Source organism: Daldinia loculata (genome assembly GCF_022478755.1).
Source record: "Daldinia loculata strain CBS 113971 unplaced genomic scaffold F4817scaffold_5, whole genome shotgun sequence".
Lineage (NCBI taxonomy): Eukaryota > Fungi > Ascomycota > Sordariomycetes > Xylariales > Hypoxylaceae > Daldinia > Daldinia loculata.
The window spans coordinates 655,124-680,704 of NW_026054859.1; the positions used below are offsets into that span (position 1 = coordinate 655,124).

A 25,581-nucleotide genomic window follows, 5' to 3' on the forward strand; every position below is an offset into this window, starting at 1 on the left:
ATACCTCCTTCGCAGTCTCGGACTAGCCTTAATAGAACCCAAACGGTCTTCTTCTGCTTTCCCTGACCTCTTTTACACCACTTATCAGCCTCATTTCGGCTTTTTCGACCGTCTACCACCAACTAAATACCCCCCTTCATAAATTCTACGGGACGACTAATAATACTAAACCCACAAGACTGACGTCCAACACCCTGGAATCCACTTGAAAAAGAAGACGAAAAGGTCGGTCGCGCAGAAAATATGGCTGACAACAGTGATATCAACACTGTTCTCAGCAACTCGCTGTCGCCAGGTATGTATTCCCGACATTCCAGCCGCTTTGACTGTTAAGCGCCTCGCGTGCTCGTACCTACACGTCATATTTTACTGAGCTCTATACTAATCCTTCGCCCCTCTCCCCATAGACGCGGCTACGCGAACCGGTGCCGAGCAACAGTTAATCCAAGCTGCCGAAAATAATTTTGTAAGTTGCCATCGTTGGTTAATTAGCGAGTTGATCGACCATCGCTGACCTATCCCCTTTGCTTTTAGCCCTTGTATTTGGCGACCCTAGTCCAGTCATTGGCAGACGAGAATGCCCAGGGCAACATCAGAGTCGCTGCGGGTCTAGCCTTGAAGAACGCATTCAGTGCTCGCGAATTTTCCCGACAGAACGAGTTACAGCTCAAATGGCTACAGCAGACCGATCAAGAGACCAAGGATCGCGTCAAGGAGCTCGCCATCCAGACACTTTCCTCTAGCAACGCGCAAGCTGGTCAAGCCTCCGCCCAGGTTATCGCCGCTATCGCCGCTATTGAACTTCCTAGGAACCAATGGCCAGATCTTCTGCAGGTCTTGGTTCAAAATGTTAGCGCGGGCGCGCCTCATCAGAAGCAAGCTTCGTTGACGTGTATAGGCTACATTTGCGAGAGTCAGGATCCCGAGCTCCGAACTGCCTTGATCGGACACTCTAATGCTATTCTTACCGCTGTCGTCCAAGGTGCGCGCAAGGAAGAGACGAACGCGGAAGTGCGTTTCTCCGCCATAAGCGCACTTGGCGACTCTCTCGAGTTCGTTGGTAACAACTTTAAGCACGAAGGTGAGAGAAACTACATCATGCAGGTTGTTTGCGAGGCTACCCAAGCCGATGATGCGCGCATACAGCAGGGTGCCTTCGGCTGTCTCAACCGTATAATGGGTCTCTACTACGAGAATATGCGCTACTACATGGAGAAGGCCCTTTTTGGTCTGACGATTCTGGGCATGAAGAACGACGACGAGGACGTTGCGAAGCTTGCCGTGGAATTCTGGAGTACCGTGTGTGAAGAGGAGATAAACATAGAGGAGGACAACGCGCAGGTATGTCGCCATAGTCCGCGTTGGGCTTATGACTGGCTGACAAAACTTGTATAGGTCGATAGTGCCGATCAGATGCGCCCCTTCTATAACTTCGCCCGAGTTGCGACCAATGAGGTTGTGCCTGCTCTGCTACAACTTCTTACCAAGCAAGACGAGGATGCAACAGACGACGAGTATAACTTGTCACGAGCCGCATACCAATGTCTCCAGCTTTATGCCCAAGCCGTTGGAGCCAACATTATCCAACCGGTCATTCAGTTTGTCGAGCAGCACCTCCGATCCGAAGACTGGCACTTCCGGGAAGCCGCGGTGGCTGCTTTCGGAGCAATCATGGAAGGGCCCGAAGAAAAGGTCCTCGAGCCTATCGTCAAGCAGGCCTTGCCCATCCTGATCAGCATGATGGAGGACAGCTCTACTTTTGTTAAGGACTCAACTGCGTATGCCCTCGGCCGCATTACGGATGCCTGCTCGCAAGCTATTGATCCTACCACGCACCTGGACCCTCTAATTCGGTCTCTGTTCGCCGGTGTCCACGACATTAAGATGGCAGCGTCTTGCTGTTGGGCTTTGATGAATTTGGCAGAACGCTTCTCTGGAGACTTTGACGCGACTTCCAACCCTATCACGCCTCACTTTAACCAGAGTGTTCAAAATCTCTTAGCTGTCACTTCGCAGCCGAACATAGAGACCTCCGTTCGTACCACTTCTTACGAGGTTCTCAGCGCCTTCGTCCAGCATGCCGCGACGGAGAGCTTCCCGGCTATTGCCCAACTTTCCGATGTGATTATTAAGCGACTCGAAGAGACCATCCCCCTCCAAAACCAGGTCGTCAGCATAGAAGACAAGATTGCATTGGAAGAGATGCAGACGAGCCTAAGCACCGTCCTACAGTCAATTATCCAGCGACTAGAGAAGGAAATATCTCCTCAGGGAGACAGGATCATGCAGGTCTCGCTTCAGATTCTCAGCACGGCTGGAGCCAAGTCCAGCGTCCCCGAGTCGATCTTCGCCACGATAAGTGGGTTGGCGAACGCGATGGAAGAGGATTTCGTCAAGTACATGGATGCTTTCACTCCGTTCTTATATAACGCACTCGGAAATCAAGAAGAACCCAGTCTCTGCTCTATGGCCATTGGATTGGTTAGCGACATAACTCGATCAATGGGCGAGCGCAGCCAACCGTACTGCGATAACTTCATGAACTACCTCTTAAACAATCTCAGGGTTTGTCTTTTCTCATACTTCCTAATCTTTGCTTGAAATTTATCTTTATACATCTTGATCATCTATCGAACGATAAGTCTAACAAATCAGGTACAGAGTACGACCCTCTCAAACCAGTTCAAGCCCGCCATCCTACAATGCTTTGGCGACATTGCCAATGCTATTGGCGGGCATTTCGAGACTTATCTATCTGTCGTCGCCCAGGTCCTACAACAGGCCGCGACTGTGACAGCTGCTCCCGATGGTTCTTATGAGCTCTACGACTACGTCATATCCCTACGAGAAGGTATCATGGACGCCTGGGGTGGCATTATTGGTGCCATGAAGCTGAGCGGCAAGAGTAAGTCATCTTCCAGGACCATTTTGCATGTCTGTACTAACAATTGAAAAGCCTCGGCTCTCCAGCCTTATGTGCAGTCCATCTTCCAGCTGCTGAACATCATATCCCAAGATATGAACCGCAGCGAATCTCTCATGCGATCTTCGATGGGAGTTATTGGGTAAGATTACACGTTGACTTTGTCTCTTGAGACTATGTGCTAACTAAGATATTAGTGACCTGGCCGATGCTTTCCCTAACGGCGAGCTTGCTGAAGCTTTCAGACAAGACTGGATCACTGTTATGATCAAGGAGACCAAGACCAACAGGGAGTTCCAGTCTCGTACGATCGACACCGCCCGATGGGCCCGAGAGCAGGTCAAGCGACAACTAGGCGGCTCCCAGGCTATCATGCAACAAACTTGAGCTTCGACAATCGCGTCGTTTGAGAGTTATTGCCCACCCCATCCTACCCCATTCATATAAATGCACTACCACGCGTCACCACACTTGATCCTCCCGACGAGCAAGCCCGACTCAGGTCTGGCCTTGTATACAAAGTTCGGAGGGGAACCCAGCATCAGAATTTCCCTACCCGACCCCTGCACCAAACGAATCCCATGTGTATATAGATTCCCTGTTCCCCTTACCCCTAGTAATCCAATACCCCTGCCACCAAACTCACCTATGGAAATTCCCCCGTCACAACACACACCTACCCCACACACCAACACATTTTGCTGAGTTTTCCTTCGGTTTGGACTGCAAAGCCATAACGGAGATATGTCTAGTCCCTTTTAGAGAGAAGATCACGTCATGTACGCCCCTTTACTCCGGGTTTGGGGCCACGAATTCATGTAAGGAAAGGCGAAGGTGCGAAAGCAAAAGATAGAGAGGACGTTGTTATGTCATGAGAAGGGCATTCAGGCCTAGCACAACTCCGCCGAGGTTTTTTTCTAGTCTAATTCAAGTGAATAGACATGGTACGAAAAAAGCCCAATTGGAAGTTCAACCAGCGGCGTCAAGGGATTCGGGGTCTGTTTTACTAGGACGAGCCATTTTCGCTCGGTCCCATGAACCACCCGGGCACCCGCACAAGATTTACGAGGGGTTGGAACTTTTCGTCACGCCGGCCCGGGCGAGTGAGCGTCGTAGCAGGGTTTAGGTTAAGGTCGGTTTTGTGATGATACAACCGGACCGGACTGGACTTGGGTCCGGCTTCGAGACTCGCTCGCTTTATATCTATCCCCCTGCGCGAAAGAGTTTGCGATGAGCACTGCGTGGCATAGCTTTGCTCAGTAGCGGTAGTTCAGTGCTGATATCCAACCAATAGAGGCTGTTTCTACCCGTGTGGTTGACTTGTAATTGAATGAGTGAATGTAAGCGTGATTACCTGTTTTGGGCTTGAGATGTGTAAATGCATGTAAGGTGGTGATGGTGGTGATGAGTTGTATTATGGTGGTTACCTTGCAAATATTGATATTATTCTTGTTGGCTTGGCTAGTTTTATAAAGCATTATTGCGCTCTTGTAGTCTTCAAGTATGGGCTGGCATTTATTATGAATCAATATTTTTGCTGGTGAATTGTAGTTGGTGCCTGTGTTAAGGAAAAGTAGGAGTTGAATGTATTATATCCACCCCCTATTTAAACTTCAACACGACCATGGAGGAGTAGTACGTTATTCACCAGCCAAGTAATCCAGGTAGGTAGTATACAGACAGCATCTATCTTGCCTAATGTGTGTGTATTAATTACTTATATTATCCAGGGGTAACGCTCCAAATCTCGATGTCTTTTATATGTGGCCGAGGGTTTCGGGTGGTTGGTTGCCAGGTAGGTACAGGTATATATCATAAGCTTAAGTGGCTAGGAGTCAAGCAATAACATCATCCAGTTGGCTGGGTTCTAGAAATAACGGGTACCTGCTATATATATAACGATATTTCCTCCCTGTCGAAAACAAGAGAGGTATGCATGGCAGTAAGGCAATAAGATTCATAGTAAATCCTATAACTATTCCATAAGATACTCAACGTTGGTATAACAGCATCACCAACCACGAAACTAACCTCCTCAAATTCAGACCAAGTCGTAGATTTAGACCGAGACCTGGATGCTATAAATAAGCAAACAACCAAATAGACGATAGGTACCATACCATATGTATCTCAGAAAGCCGTGCGTATATACAGCATAGCCAAGTAACCCAGTCCTTTCCTACGCTCCGCCTTAATATCCGTACATGCCTGTACATACAGCATCAGAAGGTATGTCAGTCCTATTCCTATTCCATTTTCCTTCCCAGATCCAAATCCAATACAAATCCGATTTGAAAACAAACTCCCGTGGACAGTTAGATACAGCATGGGTATAGATGTATATAGTGCAAGTATAATGAACTCTCTGAAAACAAATTCGTCATATCATGTCGTGATATTATTTCAGCATATTAACCGCGACTACAGGACCATGACAAGCAGCGAGTCCCCGCCAAGTTCGCCGAATGCTTGCCTCGGCCGAATAGACGCGGTATGACCATTCCGTAGTACATCGGGTACTACTTACACTGTCTTATCTTAAGGCTGGGGAAGATAGCTAGGAATATCGTACGTGCTATACACCAGGCCCGCAGGATCCGCCGGGGGCCACTGTCCACCAGCACCATCGACGAGCATCTGTAAGTTACTGTCGAAACCATCATTAAGCACTGTGGCGGGTGGGTATTCGGGGTAATAAGCAGCGGGCAGATGTTGATACGGATCCATTGTCGTAGGTGTTGGCGTAGGCATATGATGGGATGCTTCGGCTAGCATGTCGAGCCCGGAACTTGGATAGACCTGCTGTGGATAGTTCTGCAGCTGAGGCGGGTGAGGTGGTTGCGGCGACGCCGATTGTTGGTGATATGGAGTCTGTGATAAGGGTGGGAGATAAACAGTTTGAGCGAAGCCAGGTTGTGTTTGCTGTAACGGCGCGAGTCGCTGGGGTTCTGGATCTCCCCTTACTGCAAGCTGCTCTCGTTCGTCTGCGTACGGTGTTGGTGGTGTAGAGCGTATCCGACCAAGCTGGACGGCTTCAGACTGAACATAGCTCGTGGTTGTTCGGGGGTGCATAACAGTAAGGGCATAAGGCTGAGGTTCTTTCTGTAGGTAAAGTTAATTTAGCTGAACCCTAGTTATGATTTCCTCATAAGGCAGCTTACCCCGTCAGTCATGGTGCCAGCCTGGAACGATATCTTCTTGGGATTTGGATCCTGGTACCATTTCTCCAAGCCGTTACACCAAGTCTCGGCAAGAGGCCATGCTTTCTGGCACTCCCTTAGGATAGCCACGATATGGGTATACATATTGCGGCCTTCCGTTTGTATAGTATTGATACTTTGCCCTGCGTGATGGACATCCACTGATTAGACTTAGTAAACGACATCCTTGATCGACACCCTGTCTGAGGGGGGGTAGGACTTTACATTGGGGGAATTTGTATAGATAAGATGCTAGCAATCCACAACCGTAGATAATAAAGCCCTATGGAGATTCAGTAAAAATATAACCATGAGATGTTCGTTGACTCTGCTTACAGCCATCTGGGAACCAACTCTCCCTACTTCGACTCCGGCTTCGTAATGAGCCTCGATCTGAGAGTACAGTTTTCTGACATTAAAGAATAGTTCTTGCGCCATGCTCTTGTAGAACTTTACGTCGGGTTGAGAAGGGTTTCCTTGAGCATGACGAATCATGCTGATTGATATGTTAGCATAATCCGAAGCCCGGTGATAACTACGTACTCTTCCATGTATTCTTTACGGAGAACAATGTGGCAAAGTCGGAGGCAGCCAGTCATGCCAAGATACGCCTGATGCTAGTGTTATTAATACACCCAGAATAAAGGGGAGAACTATGCTCGTACTAGATCTTCTGCGTAGTTCCTGTAGCCGCTCAATGTAACTTTGTTAAAGGTGTGTTCATTCGGAAGATTCTGTTCAAAATCCAGAAGTTTTCGATTCAACTTGATGTATTCACTAGAGCAGTCGTTGGGACGCCCATATTTTCTGTTAAAAAGAAGTCGTCGAGCGATGATTCCCCATAAGTTGTGGACCTGCATCAAGGATGCAAATAGGGACCTTGGCTGAAGTGTGGTAAGGCTCGGGTCTTGAAGGGCGGGCGGCGTGCCGTCAAGAGCTGCGCGCCGCTCAGGGATTTTACCGGTATCGAATTCTACTTCATCGCTGGGTAGAAGAGCCGTAATGTCGCCGGGTGCGAGGGATAACGGCTTGTATGGACCGGAATGAAGGTTGTCTTGGCCTAGCTATCCCGTTAGGAGAAATAAAATGCAAGTTTATAGGTTTAACATACTATGTAACATCCACTATGGGTTCAAAAAATATCCGTTAGATTAGCCTCCAACTAGTCGGGAATATATTGAGGATAAAAGGCTGTCATATCGAATTGGGATAGTTCAGGGCCATTGACTCACGAATGTGCGTCTGGCGGACTCTGCCCGAACCCGGTGCGCTAGAGGCGATTGTTCTGTGATGGGACTATAGGCCTCTTCTCGGTGTAGTCGCATCAGGGCAGCCATCCTGAAGGCGATGCCCGCACTGATCTTTTGAAGGTCAGTATTATTAAGTTGTTTAACCATTCTTCTGAAGTCATCTTACGTAGCTTGTATTCGATTTCCCGCTTCCTTGCTCGGCGATGCTCAGCACATAGAAAGCCTGGCATCTTTCGAGGGTGGGCTGCTTGTAGAGCTCGTGGATGGCTAAGCACTGTGCTTTGTGCATAAATTCGGTTACCGCTGTGAGTCCGTCACCGTAGGTTTCTATTATGGTCTTATTAAACCTAGCAGAAATGGCGAGAATGCTTAGTAGTAGAAATACGTTGACAGATGAAGGGTTTTCCTTGACAAGTTTAGGAAACATCTTCTTTGGAATGAAACCTAGTTGGAAGTAGTTTCTAGTAAAGGTATTGATACCGTCTACGACGGTATCGATCCCTGGGAGGAATTCCCACTCATTATCAGGCTTAGGGGGCTTATAGTCTGCAAGAGCATTGCGTGGGAGGCCAGGGGAAGCAGGTAACTCATTCTTGACTTTAGCATCACTTCTGGCTTTCCTATCGGTTCTCTGACGCGGATGTCGAAACTGTCGATCTTGGTCTGAGTCTCCGCGAGTAGGAAAGACGCTGGCATTATGTGTCAGCTTGGAAGGGAATGAGAGAAATCTTAGAAATTAGAGTACCATTCCTCAGGCACATTCGCCTCTATACATGACTTGCACGGGGGTGCTTTGTCATGAATACACTTGCTGCGCATCCGGCGACATCTAAGAAGAGTCCGAGGTTTAGCGACGGTTTTACTACTTATAAGGATAACACACGATACCTTCGGCATGCAATAGGAGCGCGCCGCTTGATGGGCGGCGCATTTTTAGGGTCGGAATTGACGGTGCTAGCAGGTGTCGTCGGCTGCGGAGACGAAGAGGTAAGTTCAATCTCGGGATCCGGTACCATGGTCATTACGGAGCTTGGTAAGACGGGGGGCCGTTTAGTGTCTTGGGTAGGTCGGATCTAAAGTCACACAGCGGTCCCAAAATTTAGGGATCGGACCCGCGATGTAACTAATAACTACCTGGTAGCTTTATCCATTCCAAGGAAAGCGGCCGCTGCATCGGCAGCTACCTACCTAGGTAGCCCGGCTCTAATCTTATAACTAGTCCTCGTTCCAGACCCGATGCTTTGGTTGTGGTGGATTATATGTACATATATATATATACATATATATATCACTCAATACGATAAAGTCGAAGATCGTTGGTCGTAGTTATATACTTCGTACAGTAGTTAGGTTAAGGCTACTCTCGTATCACGTCGTATGCATTGGCAAGCCCAGAAATGATATAAGAAGGTAAGGAAGAATTGATTTGAGCGGTAAAATAATGACAGAAGATGGCTGGCTGGTCCGCGGAGCCTTACGGGGATTATCAACCCAGTCGAATCTCATAAGAGAGGGCGAGGCATTCGCAGGCATCTCTGATACTACATACCTGCCCTAGCCTAGCTCAGCCTAGCCCTGGCTCTTTTGAAGATGTGTAAGCGAGACCGGGTAAGGCCAACGTTGCAATGCGGTAGTTCAATCCCGTGCGGTAGGAAAGAAAGGAGAGAGAAGCTGAAAATAAATAAATGAGTTGCAAATATAGACGCTTTGACTTTAGATCCGACAAATGCAGATTGCGGTTGCCTCTACATACCTTGTAAGTACCTAACACTAGGTATGTATGTTGCATGCAAGGCAAGTACATCCATTGGACATATGTATATAGTGTAATTGCCTATAAATATTGTACTACATTGCACAGATAAGGTATAATTCGGCATAGGGACCGGGGACAGCCGGGGCTAAGCAGCTGCAAGTAGGTTACGTAGGTACCTAATGTATAAATCTACCGCGCTTACAACTTAATCTGCTTATTAAACCAGAAAGGCTGCCTCATCTATGGTAATACTGTCCCCAACTGCATCGAGATATTCTGGGGCCCTAGCCTGATCAATGCTACGGTCCCGAGACCGGACCCCTTGCCCTATATTTTGATGCCTGCCACACCGCATATCTATTAGGGGTCTGTTGCTCGGTACCGGCATATGTATGTCGTATCGACTCCACGATGATTTGCTTTTAAGCTTAATTTTCCGGGCCCTCAAGCGGTTACGGTCGAACAACATACATGGCTTGAACAGGCTGTTTCTCTATTACATCTCTGTTAATACTAACGAATTACATAGTGTTTTAAAGATGAAGAGATGAGACTATCGCAATTACATATGTCTACTTCTAAATAGGAGTCTTGCCCACATATAATAGGTCAAAGCACAAGTCAGGTATAAGTAAGGGAGTGGGTATACCAATTTAAACAGCCTTCAAATTTATGACATGGATTCATCTGCTTCAGACCCAGTCACACAAGAATGCCCTCATCTTGGTAGTGTATTTCCGATATGGTGCATTACGCTGTGCTAAGGTACAATGTCAGTATCGGAATGGAACAGTTTAAACATTTACTTGGTGAACTTATTTTTAAATATTCATTAGATATCAGACATTAGGACTTTATCATGCAATAGCATTTCAGCGCAATATATATTGCTAACCATCATATTATATAACTCGAATTTCAGGTCCTCCGTAGCCTCGTCTTCGTAGACTATGCTCGGCCCGAAGCGCCGCAAGCCCCCCCTTTGAGCCAGCGGCAGCACGTCCATATGATAACCTTGAAGCTCCGGTTCCAATCCTTATCCAAGGTCCCTTGAGGCGAACTCACCCGAGCCTGGCAGCTCTAATCTACTCGCACTCGCCCAATGCAGACAGAAATAGCAAAACTCCAGAAAACGCCAGCCCGCTAAATGCACCAATGCTAGCCACTACCGCGACCCATTCGCCGTGGGTCGCCACCCTCAGCTGACTCTAATGACTAAAGTATTATACACAAGGGTCTAAGGGCCAGCGCTGAGAAAATATGTACGCGCGAAAATGATGCCATGGCTGATGAATGAACTTTTGAGCGTAACAAAAGGAAATGGGATATTAGGTTGATATAATTGTTGCGTCGAGGATCATTCTGACGCCTCTTTGCCAGAAGCGTCAGGTATTGTAAGAGAAAGTCGTTGGCTTTTCCCCGCGTCTAGATCTGTAAGGTCCAGGTGTTCAATCGAGTCTCCAGCGCTACCAGCACCCTGGTCTTCGGAAATGATAATGACCTGTTCCAACGTATCACCTTGATCAAGCTCGGCTAACTTCGGAGTCGATTCGGATTCGCCGGGTGTGATAGGTTGTACGGCTTCTGTCTTATTTTCGTCGATCGAAGTCCTATTCACGTCCTGGCTATTTTGAGTAGACGCTTCTTCGACGCTGCTGGAATGTATATGACTAATAACTGGGACGACGCCGCCTCCTATGCGGCTCCAGAACATTTGGTCCCGCAGTCGGACACTTTCTTCCCAAGCAACCCGTTCAGACTCTGCATCCTCTGCACGCCAATGCCCGTCTTTCACCATACGCAAGAAACCGAGGAAGTCACAAGTTGACCTCACACGATCAAGGCAGTATTTGCAAAGAGGATACCGCTGGGCAGAATCCGACTCGCTCGTCCGGAAACGATGATTTCGCAGGTGTGGCTCGTCCTTACGGGCCTCGCCGCAAAGCGAGCAAGGATAAAATTGGGGTTTGCTGATAGATTGGAATGGGGAAGTTGTAGGAACTGGTTCTACAACGAGAGACCCCTCAGTCATGGCGTTGAGAACAGACCGACGAGCAAGCCAGGAAAGGCCGGGTGCCGTGTCGAGGCGCAAAGTCGGCTCAATATCCTCAGCCAGAACTCTTTTATAAAATTTGGTGTCTTTCAGTGGTGGTAATGGGGCAGATGAGGCTGTAGATCCTGCACTAAGGATTGAAGCAGGTGTGTTCGGTGTTTGCGGAGAAGTGTTAGAGCTTGATGCTTCGAAGGTAGATAAGGAGGCCGTTGACGAATTTGATGGAGCCGAGGCATGCCTAGAAGTAAGGCCAAGAAGAGGGTTAAGTCCACCATAAGATCCAGACGAGGCGCGACTATCAGATGCTCTCTTTGACGTCTGTACCAGCGACATAAAATCATCATAGGCATGCAGATCGGTCCTCAACACTGGGTGTATAAGGTGTGGGAGATTTGTCGGGTATGTAGGAACAAGCTGCTCTACAACAGAGTGCGGACCACCTTCGGATATTTGATTATCGTCGTCTCTCGATTCGAACCTGCTAAATCCGGGAGATGAAGGCGCGGTGCCACAATGATCCTCGCGCTCGATCGTCATCTGCTCCATGACAAGTTTGAGCTCCGCTAGCTGTTCTTGCTGCGATCTTAAAATGCTTTCAGTATCAGCTAGCTGCGCCTTTAATTGCTCATTCTTCCGGTGAAGGGCATCCTGTTCTTTCTTAGCGTCCTCTTTGGCTGTAATAACCATCCTGTTCGCTTCCTCGAACAAGGACACTGTTAATGTCTCGAGCTCCTGTTCGATTTTCTTTTTATCCTTCTCGACCTCAGCTCGTAATCTCTTCTCTTCGACAATGCGCGCGAGTAGTTTGCTCTTTTCGCTTTCAACATTTTTTCGTTTAACCCAAACATCGCCAGATAGCATTTCGTGTTGTCGTGCTACTGTCGCCTCTAGTTCTTTAATTCGTTCTCGGGAAGCCTCCAAATCTTGCCTTGTCGCCGAAAGCGTGTCGTCGAGACTAGTTTGATGGTTAATTGCGTTGATGAGCTTCGTACTTAACGCGGCGACTTCCTGGTCTAAATCAGGGTGAAGATTACTACTCGCAATAGATGCGGCGCGTGTTCTAGGATCGGGAATGGTGCTGTGGTCCTGATCCTCCATAAGAGAGCTTTGCGATGCCATCCTCCTAGGTTCGGGCACGCTAAGAGAGTTGACGTTGGTCGGCGGTACCATCATCTCGGTAGCTATATTTGACGAAGAGTGGGATTTAGCCGGGGATCTCGACCGGGAAATAGCAGACGGAGACATGCTCGAAAGCGATCGAAGATGGCCAAAGGTGCGCTGCGGGCCGGGGCTTGGGCTCCGGTGCTGCGACCAGGCGGCGACGTGGATGAAGCTGAGCCAAACCATGTTAGTGTTGCGCACGGGAGGAAAGGCTTGATTATATATATGGTATTATTGATTTGGAGTAGCCATGATAGAGTAACTCTGGAGCAATTATAGCGATATGAAGCTATGCGACCCGCGCTAAAAGGTGGACGGAACTTACGACTCCAGCTTGACGACTGGCGGACCACGAGGTCCAGAAAACGCCGCAGGCCTCTAACGTAATTCGTGGAATGAATAAATATTACAGCGATAATGGCGGGATAACAAGATTGATTTCGAGGACTAAGATGGGAATCCGAAGGTAAAGAAAAAGTTCATGGAGCCGATATCGTGCTATTATTGGGGTTATGGTGGTGAGACCTATGTCGTAGAACCTAAGACCAGCTGACCATCGGCAAAGAGTAAGATGTACGGGTATATGCGTAAATACGTAGTTCAAACTGTAGTTCCTTCAATCAGCACGGTGTCTCAAAAGTCGTAAAAGAGAAAAGCTGATAACCAGCCAGGCACTCGACACTGGGTTAGTTCGCGAGCTGGTGGTATAGAAAAGAAGATAAAGTCGCTCGGTGAATTCGGCAAGGCAATGAATGAAGATAGACGATTGAGCGATTGAGCGATTGAGGAGCATGCAGTCTTCCCATGTGCTGGTGGGCAGCTGCGGAGTTGGTAGGAATCAATGACAGGCCTAGGCGCTTGCGAAAAGCACCCAACCGACCTATCCATGTAAGTGGACAGGGGGTATCACCAGCCTAAAGCAGAACCAAGGCGGCGGCCGTATTGTCCAGGGGGTATCCAAGTAGTTGTACAAGTATGAAGTAAACTGTACCTTTGGGGGTTGTCACCGTGGTCTTAGGCACTAATAAGGTATGTGAAGTGTTCGTTCCTTTTTTTTTTCTTTGTTCGCGAGATAGTAGGTACAATAAAACCCCCTCCTCTATGGAATGAAGCAAGAGGATTTCCGATTAAAATTCCAGCAACAGAAAGAGCAAAAGTGTCGATCGAATAAGTCGAGGAAGAAACGGCTAAGCAATCTAGGACCAGCGCTAGACGCGAGCTGCGAAGGTTTGTTGGTGTTGATAGTACAGGTTATGGGACACGAGGAGTGGTGGTGGTGATGGTGGAATGATTAATTAACGAGTGCGGTTTGAATTAGGAAGTATTAGGATAGGTACAGGTGGTACAGATGATAAGTTAGATTGTACAAATGGTAGTATAAATGGTAGGCTACTGCTGCGGCCGCCACCACCTTTATTAGGTCGACCCTTAGTAAGACCTTGGAAAAGATCGAACGAACATTAGGAAGTTGCAATTGAACTCCTGGAGATCGTTGTTGAGTTAGGTAGGTGCGCTAGGTGCGCGCATTCAACGAACGGAACAACCTATCGGAGCGGATAGGGCATGTGCGCTCGTGGGCATTGCGCGTGCTGGCTTACCTCATGGTGGAGATACTTTTCCAAATGTACCTATTTTCGTTATGCAAGCTATCATAAGAACAAATAAATATAATGCACTCTATGTCGTCATTGTCTTCCCGCAAACAATTGCAACAATCGCAACAATTACATGAAGCTTGCATGAGTGGTTATGTGTTGATGCCCATGTGGGATTAGAACCCCAGCACAATTAAACTATTGCTAGTTTCATTTTCTTATCGAAAAAGCATAGTTTCGTTCGAATTGAGTTGATGACGAAACCTTGTTTTTCCCCATCGTCGGCATTGTCGTCCCAAAGCGTCGTGGGTTTCGTTTGCACAGTAATCGCAAATTTGGATCGTGGCACAGTTTCAGCCCCGCTATCACACGTTGCCGCAGATATCTTTGCTAAAGAAATCGCTACCAATAATCAACATTTACACAGTGTATGTAAATTCCACCGTGGCGCGGCCGATCTAACAAGGCACACGGCGTTTCACTGACTCGGTAGGCTCCGTACTAAAAGAACAAAGACCCTTGGCCAAAGCAGAAAGCCTTGAAAGCCTTGCTACTATACCTAATGTAGTGTATGTATTTTCCCGTCTAGGCGGATCCTTTCCAGGACCGTCCAGAAGCTAATCGGTCCCCTCACCCACGGTAGGCTTAGAGCTTAGAGCCCTCTTCGACGCATGCAGTTGGCCCTCGGAATGAAGAAAGATCTCTGGGATTGCCTATCGTATCAACCCCTGCCGCGTCTCCTCAGCGCTTACACTTTTTACACTACAGATTCGGCCCTCGTCCGATGCTCCTCACTTCGCACTTCGTGTTCCCACCTGGCCGTCAATTTACATATTAGGAATGACAAATACGACTGGATTTGGCTGCATATGAGGGGCAAGATGAGTCCATCTGCATTCGATACGACAATTTAGCGAGGCAGCCTTATCGACTCTGTCTCCTCTTACAGATAACACTTACATACTGTAAGCGATCTTCAGGAGATAAACATCAAAGTAGAGGTACTTTGCAAAAGTTTGCGGTACAAACCTGAAAGCAGTCATCCGAGGCCGCGGGTTCTTGAATAGCTCTACCATCCTTCAAGACAGCCGAGAGAGCCTCGAACCTCGAACTAAGAGATCCGGCCAAAAAAACGCATGATTCTAGCCCGATCGTGAAGCGTCTTTATCCGCATGACCTCCGGGTCCGTCTGTGCGTTCGCCTGAAGAGCGTCTTTTTTGTATCTCTGCGGGGAGCTTCGTCACTCTTCCCCGTCTGCAGCAGAGACATTGAATAAACTATTTTTATTCTGAATAGGTATTCATTACGCCCCTATGCATATATTTGTCAGGGACAAGGCACGAATATCTTGTCCAATTCCTCTCCCGCCCAATCACCCATGCAGTCAGACGGGACATTGGGTAGTAGCCCGCTGCACGCAATCAATTTTATCATTCAGGCACCACGACGGGAGTGGAAATCCTCCAGCATTGCTGTCTCGCCATGCAAATAACCAATATTAGACCCATAGAACCTATGCCATCAAGACAACTCTCTTCCATAAGTGTATATATATAAATGACAAGTCGCATTCCCCATCCGGTCTGCAAGAGGACCGTGCGGGCATCGTGTGGGTAGCATCCCGCGCCCATGTGCGAGGCGTTTCAAGACCAAATCTGCCTGTATCTATTTCCGGACGTCAGCTTGGCATCTGAGACCTACATACACTATCTTCCCCATACTATCGTCCGCATTCTTCAAGTTCAAACGTAACGACCATTCCGTTTGTCAAATTCTAACACTCGAACTCTCACAGTCACCGGCATCACTTACATGCCGCCTCCCGCGCCGCCTTGTCCATCCATCACCAACCCACTATCAACCAAACAAAACCCAGCCCGTTTAGTGCAAACGCATCAGTCCACGTCCCACCCAGGAGCAACGTCATCCGGCTATCTGCACCTAATTAGCCTCACTTCTGGGTTTTCACGTGGGTTCCAGATCCGCCCGTCTGTTCCTGCGTCTGCTACAAACCTAATCTAGTCCGCTACTTCGGGAGCAGATCGTATCGTTACCTAGGTAGGCTTTCTACCGGTTTAGCGGTGTGGGTAGGATGCGCGAATGGATACTTGCAGGTATGTACCTAACCTAGGTGGTAAACGTAGAACGCGTGAAACGCGTTAGATATCATTAGAAATTAATTCTAGTAGTAAATGGTGGATAATAGTAGTAGGTCTGGATATATTATGTATGCATAAGTCGTCTCCCAGTGTAGGTTCATTAACATCAGGTAGTTAGTATCTTCCCATTTGTATACCTCTCGCCCCCAGCCTATCATACTATACCACAGCGAACTAGCAACATCAATAGCGGTCGTGTAATTGACATAGTGTTCGATCAACCCACATAACCAGGTATCTTCACTAAAGCCACCTATCCGCCCCCTATGGCAAGGACCCGTCCGTGTTACTTGACACTCGGGTAGATGCTTACTTACCTACGCACGGGTGAATCCCTACATGGAGGTAGGTATCGACTCTCCATCTTCGATATGATACATTAGTGTCGTTACCTACCTCTTACCTAGGTAGGTACCTAGATACCTAGTCTTCTAGCGGTAAGTAGGCAGAGTCGATATACCGCGTAGTGAGTAGTGCTCGCGCGTATGTCTACCTGCGTATTGATTTCTATAAAAAATTATACCAGGCGTACTCGAAATATTGGCCAATATCCCTACACGGAATCTATAATCTAACGAACGACAACCCGTAGAGTAAATAGAGTAAACGACAGCCCCAACTCCGTGCTATAGTGTGTTTACTCGCTCCCCAATAATCCGATTCCCATATAATCCAGCCCCTGAAACCGCCTAGAAGAGTAGCTTTGAATGTCATGATAACGACGTTTCTTAGAAACAAAAGTTCCTTTCCCCTATTCACCTCTACGAACAAAACGTCTCTCGTCCAAGTTCCTCAGCAAAACATGATCGGTTCCTGGGTAATCAGCTCCGCGATATCGAATTTCGCCTTTCTTATGCCCTCCACAAAGGGACGTCCCAATGTACTTCGTAGCCTACGTCGTACCCGCAATATAACTTCCTGGCAAAATTGAGCGCTACCCTCATCAATACCCCCTCCGGATGACTCCATTTCGTCCCTGAATATCTTCGCGGTATCCGCCACTAGGACTACGTACTCGAAAGAATACGTCATGTAGGCCAGGAACACTTCCCGCGTCTCCGGTGTCATCGTATACATGTACCGCCCAGGGTCGAGGAGGGGAATGTGTATGAAGCTGAAAGGTCCTTCTCTTGATCTGCCTGATCCCGTTAAGGTTATTATTCTGGGCGATCCCAGTCCTAATTCGTGTATCGGGATCGATTCTGAGTCCTCGGCTGGATCTGTGCAAAAAGCTCTATGGACGACTTCGGCCATTCGCTTCCCCAGGGTGACAAAAACCACAGGACGAGTAGCCCTGACGTAATCCCACATATACGCCTACGTTCATATTGGTTAGAAATAGGCGAGGTTGTCGAATAGACAGAGAAGCTTACAGTAAACTCCTTGATATATCCGGGACTGAACCGTCTATAAAAAGGCGCAAAGCAATAAAAAGGGACAATATTGCCATGGAAATCAGTATCCCGCCCGTCCAACATCACCTCCTCGATCAGAGTCTTCATAAGCAATACATCGGAAGTTTCCCCCTCGAGGTACATTTTGCTATTAAAGAGATCACCCGGAGGGACGCCTTTTACGGCAAATATCAGTACGGGCCGCTCCCCTTCAAGTTCGAAAGGAGTCGCCTGTAGTATGAGAGAGTTGAGCGCCTCCACGGTCATGGCCCTCGGGAAGATGTCCAGGTTGTTTCCAGACTGAGAAGATCTGTACATTTGTTGGAATAGCTGTCTCGCCCTGTTTTGTATATGAACCAAGTGGTTAGATATTAAAGTCGAGGGCATGCCTCCGCGATATACAGTGTTCAACAAGCTAAATTCACCCCTGGGCAAGTCTTGAGGTACTAAGGGCGGTTCCAGGTCGCGGTTGATAAGCGACTCGAGGTCGAATGCCACGAGCAATGCTTGATATACAAGACGATGCCAAAACCGTGTCTCGTTGTTATGTACCAAAGAGAAGAAGTCGGGGAGGATGTGCATTTGGACATCCCTTGCCACATCCGGCAAGGCCACGTTTACTGCCTCTAGGAACTCTGGGAGAACTCCACAAAAGGGATTAATAAACTCATCTTCCATCATCTGAGCGATCGTGAGTGGTAGCGGAGCGTCCGATGGTCCTGCGCCGGAACTAATGTACCGGACGGTTAGGCGAGCGTTAGGTCCTAAATTATTCCGCGAAGTGATAAAATTCGACCATGTCTGCAACTCTTCGAATGTAGTCTCTTCCTCTTTCAGATATTCTATTAGACGGTCGAGTTGTGCTGATGAAAACGACCATGACACCATGAAGAATGAACGCCCAGCTCCAGGTTCCTTAAAATGATTCTGGATAGGTATCTCTGGTACCATTCGGATCACCTTAGATAAATCATCGTCCGAAACACCCAGCGGGCAGGTCAAGAATTCCTTCCAGGCCCAAATCTGATGTTGTGTGTATGAAAAACCTGTTGCACCGTTTGCACCGTTTACACCGTTTGCACCGTTTGTACGGTTTGTACGGTTTACACCGTTTGCACCGTTTGCACCGTTTGTACGGTTTGCACCGTTTGCACCGTTTGCACCGTTTGCACCGTTTGCACCGTTTGTACCGTTTGCACCGTTTATGCCGTTTATGCCGTTTGCACCGTTTATACCGTTTGTACCGTTTGCACCGTTTGTACCGTTTGCACCGTTTGCACCGAAGTATCCAGGAGGTAGCAAATGGTGAGCCTCATTTGAGAAGAATTTTTCGATAGCGGCCGTTTGGAGCCTGGAATCTAACCTGCTACTCATCGCTACCTGCCTTAGTCTATGGTCGAGTTTGTCCTCCATTGTTCGTGCTAAGTCCTCCAGTACCGGGTCAATATCTCTTAGCTCCTCATCGGAAGGGATGTTAGCCATTTGTTCAAAAAATGAATCCGGGATGTCTATACTGTCTACGCTGTTGAACAGCGTAAGCGGTCTAGAAGCTCTCAAGGGGCCCTTAATGATGGTTAATTTGAATATTATTCGGATGTCTTGATCCTTATTTTGATATTTGATCAATCAGTGTTGGTGAATGGATGATATTAAAACAGCAGCAATGAGATGTAAAAATCTACTCATGCATTATTAAATCCTATGGACGTATAATATAAGCTTTACATTTGAAGGCACGTGAATAGATGGAAGCATTCGCAGCTTCTTTACATTCAACTTGGCTCCTGCAACGGATAGGTATCGCTCCTCCTTGCAACCACCACTGTGTCACGAGGTGGAACGAAACAGTATGGAAACAACTTCGTTGTTCCGCAAGGAACTCTAAACTACCTATGAAGATCTATCGTCTGTACATACTGAACAGTTCCTTTGTTCTAGATGTCTCATCTAGAATCCTGACACACTGCATATGATGAGTCATATAGGTAGGTAGGTATGTGACAGGGGCTCACAGTCTAATTTGATAACCTTCTATACGGGATACAAAGAGAGTCTATAGGTAATTTTACTACCCCGTTATTTTATGTAAGGCCTAATCTCAAGTCTATGTCATAAGCCCAAAAGGCCATTAAGTGTTGCATAAATAAACTGGGAATTTGCATCAACATTGATCATCAAACCTACATCCCCAGACGACGAAGAACATGAATATAAGCCTAACCCAAACGGAAGTCGATGGCTACCGGGCGGTCCCAACTACACCTTCGAATATCACACCTCCCGCACGGCTCCTTTTCTCCCGTTTGATTTCTACCTCCTCAAGCGGGAGAAGGGGTCCACTCTCGAGTACGAATCGTCGATGCCATGCGCCGACAAATAGTCCATCGGGATCTACACTTTCCCGAACCTTTCGCCACTGATGTAGACTGCTCCCATACATGCTTTCGATCTCCGCGCCGTCTGTCTCGAAGTTCTTCGCCCAATGCGGTCGCCCGCCCAGATCCCGCATTAGCCACTCGAAAGCCTCGTAGTACCGAGCCCGACACGGCGGGTCGCTGTAATAAGGTCTGTAGAGGGTAGCGTTGAGGTATAGCGTCGGGCTGTCCTCAGCTGTCGGGTCGAGATATGGCCTGCTGTTCGGCGTTAAAGACTTCGGGTTAGAAGGCGACGTGTTGGACACTCGCACTTCGACGGGCGCGTGCACGTAGAGGCCCTCGGCTGAGAAGGGTATGTTGTGGGGTACGTAGTCCGGATCCGAGGGGGGAAGCTGATTGAGCCAGCTGCTCAACCGTCGAAGAGCCTCGGGGCCCTTATGGAGAGGAATGGCCCACTCATTCACAAACTGCGAATATAGGCAGTTCATCAACAATGCCTTGCGGCTGGGCTGGACGGCACTGCTAGTCGTGCCGTTCCGGAACCCGTACTGCATGCCGAAAACGAACCACTCGATCCAGGGGAGAACTCGCGGGAAAAACTGCGAGGCATAGAGCAAGTTGTGATAGACGTAGTAGCCGAGAGTGTTGTCATAGTATGATACTTTCGGATCTATCAGCGGCTCATCCGTCTTCTCCGCAGTCCATACTACTGCGCGCCGGGTATACGGGTACCACCAAACCCTGACGAACTCGGTCTGTGTCCAGAGATCCCTTTCCCACGCATCGAACATCTTCACGTCAGCATCAATAACCTGCTTCCACCGTAGGGTGAATTCGGGTACGGCCCGGAAAGTAACCTCAGTTATGATGCCGAGCGCACCTAAAGAGAGGAGGGACGCCCGAAACAGTTCAGGGTCGTCCTCGGAGGAGCAGAATTTGGTGGTGCCATCTGCGACGGTTACGCGCAAAGATAGGATGTCTTCGGACATCAGACCATGCTTAAGGCTTGACCCGTGAGTACCGGTAGAAATAGCACCAGCAATGGACTGTTGGTTGATACTACCAAGGTTCGGCATGGCAAGGCCATACTTCTCAAGCTCCTCGCAAAGCGCATATAGTCTTATGCCCGACTGCATGACCACGACGCCAGTATCTGTATCTACGGACAGTATGCGATTATACTTGTCGAGATTTACTAGCCAGGACGAGGTGCAGGTCAGCGAGCTGGGCGAATGGCCGCAACCAGCGGTAGTGAGACGGCGACGACATTTGTGCGCAAGTCTCACTATCTTCTCGATCTCAGGTAACGTCTCCGGCTGAAGGTAGAGTTCTGGCCGCGACAGGAAAGTTTTCGCCCAAGTGCTGTGGACATGATTTTCCTTGGCGCGGAAAGGAATGCCATCATCGCTCTTAGCGAGCTCGGAGGCGACGAGAGGGTCCATTACACAGAAGCCCACGTCGACGGTACAATACCAATATGATATGTACGTAGGTAGCTCTTCTAGTAAATTTAGAAGGGGGGGCAATTCTCCAATATCGATCTTCAAGATTTTCAGGGTCCTGTGGAGCTGAAGGGCCGAGATATCGTGTGCGTCAACTTATTCCTCAATCACCGCAACCGGGTACGGGGGTGGTCAAGATAAATAAACATAACAGGTATAAGGATAATCTTTCAACGGTCCCCCAAATTATAGATTATAAAGCAAATAGGATAAGAACACCAGGTTTAACAATGGTTCGATTGAGGTGAATACCTAGCCAGGGATGAGGGGCGGCATTTTATAGATTGATTCTAGAACACTTCCTAACTCGAGATGTTAGTGGCGTCTTGGCAAATGCAGTCGTAGATCTTCGTCATCATTGAGGTGTGTGATTGGTTTATCTGAATTATATAATGCTATTGTTCCGACTATTGGATATTGGCTCGAAATACCTCATGCATGTACGGTATTAGAAAGGTATTGATAAATGTATTTCTTTTAAGATATGCCTTAAACGAAGTCTTTTATTGTACGAGAATTCCTTATCAGATCTCTCGGGAATACCCGATTAAAAATAGCCCTAACCTAAATGTTAACTTAAGGATATCACGTAATAGTTTTCTTGCATTGTTGTACTAGTTGTTTCTTAATTTTGATATGTATATGGTGGGAGATTAGGTTGACTTTATAGACATTATTTTTAGTGTATATTAGGTTATATTGGTTGTGGTAGTTATCATAACAACTCGTGATAAAAGACCGCCAATATCATAATCGCTTTTAACAGAAGCACCATCACCCGTTTAACAACCAAAGGTTTATATTCGAGTATCATATCCGTAAACAGGTACATAATTAGAGACGTAAGAAGTTTTTACAATTAATATTGTGCATTATGAGAATGCGGCCAAGTTAACAATATACATGAGCGAAAGAGCAAACAAGAAATATGGGAACAAGCAAGTAAAGTCTTCAAACACCTCTCCTTACTTTATTCAAGTAATAGAAATAAAATGCTTTACAAATGTGATTATAATTGCGACTAGAGCGCGCCTCTACTTACCTTATATACCAAGATAGGTAATGGTAAATGTTTGGAAAATAGCACGTACATGAATAATTAACGAAGGCGTGCAAACGACAAGGTATAAATGTGACATGATAATTCAACAGAGCATCGAGCCTCTTCTGCACTGCAGCCCTACGACTTTAGAAGTACATGCAGGTACCTTACATACACGTATTATATGCAACGTGTAAGGGTGTAGGTACCTAACGCACCTGGCAGGGTATCGATGCCACTGAACTAGCAGCCATACGTATGCGCTGCTGGTCCTAGCTATCCTATGCAAGTCCAGCGCGACTTCCTTAACAGCCAGCACCTTCCGAGATTTAGAAAGCGGCCGTCATGTGCACCTCATATTTTTATAAAAAACTTCCACAAAACTTCCAAGGTTGCAACTCAGAAACAACTCAGCAGCCCCGCCTTCATCTTTCCCCCTTATCTCTCAAACATCCTCAGCATCATTACGATTCCCACAAACACTTATCCGTCGTGAATAAATGAACTTTAACATTGTTGGGGTCCTATTGACCTATAATATAACTAATATTAAGGCCATAGCTTTCCCTTTGAATCGATTAGACGCGAAACGCGTCACGCGCCAACCCCCCTAAACCCCCCTAACCCCTTTTCACGATGTTCTACAGCCACGAAAGTAGGTCCTAACTCCTTGTCAACTCCTTATCAAACGTGTGGCCATCACTTACACCATGTCGTAGTTCTCACAAGCCGCCAATATGGCGTTGCGACTATATGGTAAGTACTTTGTTCCTGGTGCTCTTCCTTAGAGTCTCTCGTCTGCTATGTCGGGAAACGATATATTGACTTGGCTAACGCGTCAAAGGCTCATCGCGACTGTTGGAAATCGTTCGAGTACTAGGAAGGTGACCCGGAAAGCAATACAGGAAGTCGATGTGCAAAAGGCATGTGGAAAGATCATCGAGCCAGGCGCGCCAGTTGCCCTGCGCCTTCAGGGTCATCTACTCTACGGAGTATCACGCGTTTATAACCAGCAATGCTCTTATATGCTTTCCGATTTGCAGAAGATCCAGGCGCATATGCATATCTTCTTCACCAAATTTGGTTCGAACCAGCTCGACCCAGAGGCAGGACAGACAAGGTAAGAGCCCTAGGCGCTCAAGGTAGTAGATACTGCGCACGAGGGACCGGTTGTGACTGACTGGTTATTCGCCAGACCAGAGAATATTTTGATCATGAATGATCCCGATTTCGTGCCAGACATGCGTCTTCCGCAGTTCGATCTCGACGCTTTAGTAGCAAATAGCCAAGCGACAAATAAGACATCCTCTCAGATGTCTCCTTTTGACAATACCCTCTTTTCAGGCTCGGGTAGTCAAGGTGCGGATTTCAACATACATTTCGACCTACGCCATTCAAATTCCCCTGGTCCCCAAGGATCCCCTTTCGGTCTTCAAGGGCTCTCATCCTCGCAGAAACCCGAAGCGCCTCAATTTATTATCGACCAAGAGGATGAATTCGCAGGAACAGGTGACTGGGGAATGGAGATAGACGAGAACGGAAACATCATTGAGCTGAACGAACCAGCCATAGTCCAAGACGAGATGGACCTACCCCCTCTCCCACCAATGGAAGATGAGAGCCAGGAATATGTGAATCGCGAGCAACAGGGTCAGCAAAATGTTGATGGCGAAGGCGATATCGTCATGATGGAAGCAGCGCAACCAGAAGTAGGAAACCCCCTAACGGAACAACCGCAAGACGAACATAATCCCTTCTTGGATGATAGTCCCCAGCAAGCACCCTCCCGACGAAAGAGGAAAGCCCATATGCCGATTGTTGACGAAGAAACGCAACTCTCAAGAACTACCCTAAGAGAGTGGCAAAGGGAATACTTGGATAACTGTGGCGCTAGGAAGGGGCAAACCGGAGCAGCACAGGCAAAGGCAAAGGCAAAGGCGAATGCTATGCTACTTACATTCGGCCTTGGTTTAGGAAACATTGGACAGAACTTGGGTGTTCCTGGAATGGTCCATCCGCTGGCCCTTGACTTCTCGGGAGATTCCCTATTTACTGCTCTTACTGGTCTTGGAATACCTGAGCAACCCCGCGGTAGACGTAGACGCCGATCTGCAACCGAACTCATTAAGGATGACGAGCAAGACGAGCGCCGAGTCAAACCGCGACTTGATAGTGAAGCCGACCAGCAGGGTCGTGGTATAGAAGACGATTATGTCTTCGACCAAGACGCACAAGTAGTTCATAGTCCACCTGAAGTTGGCCGAGATGCTCAGGCGGCTATGTCCGATCATCTTTCTTCCGCCTTGCGTCTGCCCTGGAACCGAGGCTCTTCTGCTGTGCCGGGCTCATCCGTTCGCGGCTCCGCGCAAAAGGGCCGAATCCCATCCAGTCCCCTAGCAAATCGCGGTAATATCCAGGACATCATGCGCTTTAGTGACGGTCCGGCATTCGGCGACGACGGCTTCGATCTAGGCGGTCTCCACTCTCAAGATGACTCCTTCGACGGGTTTCAACTAGCAGAGGACGAAGTAGAAGCGGACGAGCAGAAGAAGGACGAGTGGCCGACTATTGATATTGAAGGAGGCAATTTCCTCTCGTTCATAGACTCGGCGATCCGCGAGAACGGCGAGCGTCTCCAGGACGAGGATTTCGACGAGAATCGCAGATGGGTCGCCTTCAACGACGTGTTCGTCCCCCGCGAGACACCGCGCGCGACAGCCGCGCAGGCTTTCTATCACACACTCTGCCTAGCGACGAAAGGTAGATTAGAAGTCCAACAGGACGGCGAACCTAACGTGCCCTTCGGCAGCATCTGGGTCGGCGCCAAGCTAGCTGATACTGCTGATGCTGAGGTGTAACTGGAGAAGGACTAGAGTCGTACACATATAATATCCGGGCTCGTTGCTTCGGTTGGGCATTCTTCACCGACGTGCATCCTTATTACGTCTGGTATACCTATTTAGGTATCTACTATTGCGACGATGAGATCTCTGCTGAGGCTAGACATGTGAGTGCGCACTAATACTATCATGGTGATTCCTCCTGCTTCTAGACAACCCTACTGACACCGACACTAGGAACCGAGGATATAAGCTACTGAGATCCGGAAAGGGAGATGATTTGCGTTGTTAATATTGCTCCAAGAGAGTATAGTATGTGTTGGCTTTCGAA

General features: G+C 47.9%; 6 protein-coding genes across 6 annotated transcripts; 2 read left to right on the top strand and 4 right to left on the bottom strand.

Annotated features, from left to right (window-relative positions):
• Positions 1-243: 243 nt before the first annotated feature.
• On the top strand, positions 244-3,310 carry F4817DRAFT_356433 (ARM repeat-containing protein; the record flags this gene model as incomplete). The annotated part of the gene is made up of 7 exons (XM_049305791.1): positions 244-295; positions 408-466; positions 535-1,341; positions 1,396-2,565; positions 2,662-2,905; positions 2,957-3,065; positions 3,121-3,310. 7 exons carry the CDS (start codon positions 244-246, stop codon positions 3,308-3,310), a joined length of 2,631 nt encoding a protein of 876 aa, XP_049162751.1.
• A 2,046-nt stretch (positions 3,311-5,356) lies between these two features.
• On the bottom strand, positions 5,357-8,568 carry F4817DRAFT_216285 (uncharacterized protein). The gene is made up of 11 exons (XM_049298758.1): positions 8,262-8,568; positions 8,119-8,202; positions 7,540-8,062; positions 7,356-7,484; positions 7,235-7,247; positions 6,789-7,183; positions 6,667-6,734; positions 6,460-6,619; positions 6,349-6,406; positions 6,085-6,284; positions 5,357-6,025 (listed from the first exon to the last, which is right to left on the bottom strand). The coding sequence occupies exons 1-11, from the start codon at positions 8,393-8,395 to the stop codon at positions 5,462-5,464; spliced, it is 2,328 nt and encodes a 775-aa protein (XP_049162752.1). The 5' UTR covers positions 8,396-8,568; the 3' UTR covers positions 5,357-5,461.
• Positions 8,569-10,310: 1,742 nt separating this feature from the next.
• Positions 10,311-12,905, bottom strand: F4817DRAFT_216379 (uncharacterized protein). Its single transcript, XM_049298759.1, has one exon. The coding sequence runs from the start codon at positions 12,527-12,529 to the stop codon at positions 10,487-10,489; it is 2,043 nt and encodes a 680-aa protein (XP_049162753.1). The 5' UTR covers positions 12,530-12,905; the 3' UTR covers positions 10,311-10,486.
• A 3,676-nt stretch (positions 12,906-16,581) lies between these two features.
• F4817DRAFT_326512 (uncharacterized protein) lies at positions 16,582-18,633 on the bottom strand. The gene is made up of 2 exons (XM_049301897.1): positions 17,471-18,633; positions 16,582-17,414 (listed from the first exon to the last, which is right to left on the bottom strand). Exons 1-2 carry the CDS (start codon positions 18,440-18,442, stop codon positions 16,890-16,892), a joined length of 1,497 nt encoding a protein of 498 aa, XP_049162754.1. The 5' UTR covers positions 18,443-18,633; the 3' UTR covers positions 16,582-16,889.
• An 847-nt stretch (positions 18,634-19,480) lies between these two features.
• On the bottom strand, positions 19,481-21,736 carry F4817DRAFT_326514 (L-gulonolactone/D-arabinono-1,4-lactone oxidase). The gene has a single exon (XM_049301898.1). The coding sequence runs from the start codon at positions 21,306-21,308 to the stop codon at positions 19,731-19,733; it is 1,578 nt and encodes a 525-aa protein (XP_049162755.1). The 5' UTR covers positions 21,309-21,736; the 3' UTR covers positions 19,481-19,730.
• A 1,699-nt stretch (positions 21,737-23,435) lies between these two features.
• On the top strand, positions 23,436-25,268 carry F4817DRAFT_356437 (uncharacterized protein; the record flags this gene model as incomplete). Its single annotated transcript, XM_049305792.1, has 2 exons — positions 23,436-23,530; positions 23,606-25,268. 2 exons carry the CDS (start codon positions 23,436-23,438, stop codon positions 25,266-25,268), a joined length of 1,758 nt encoding a protein of 585 aa, XP_049162756.1.
• Positions 25,269-25,581: the final 313 nt, after the last annotated feature.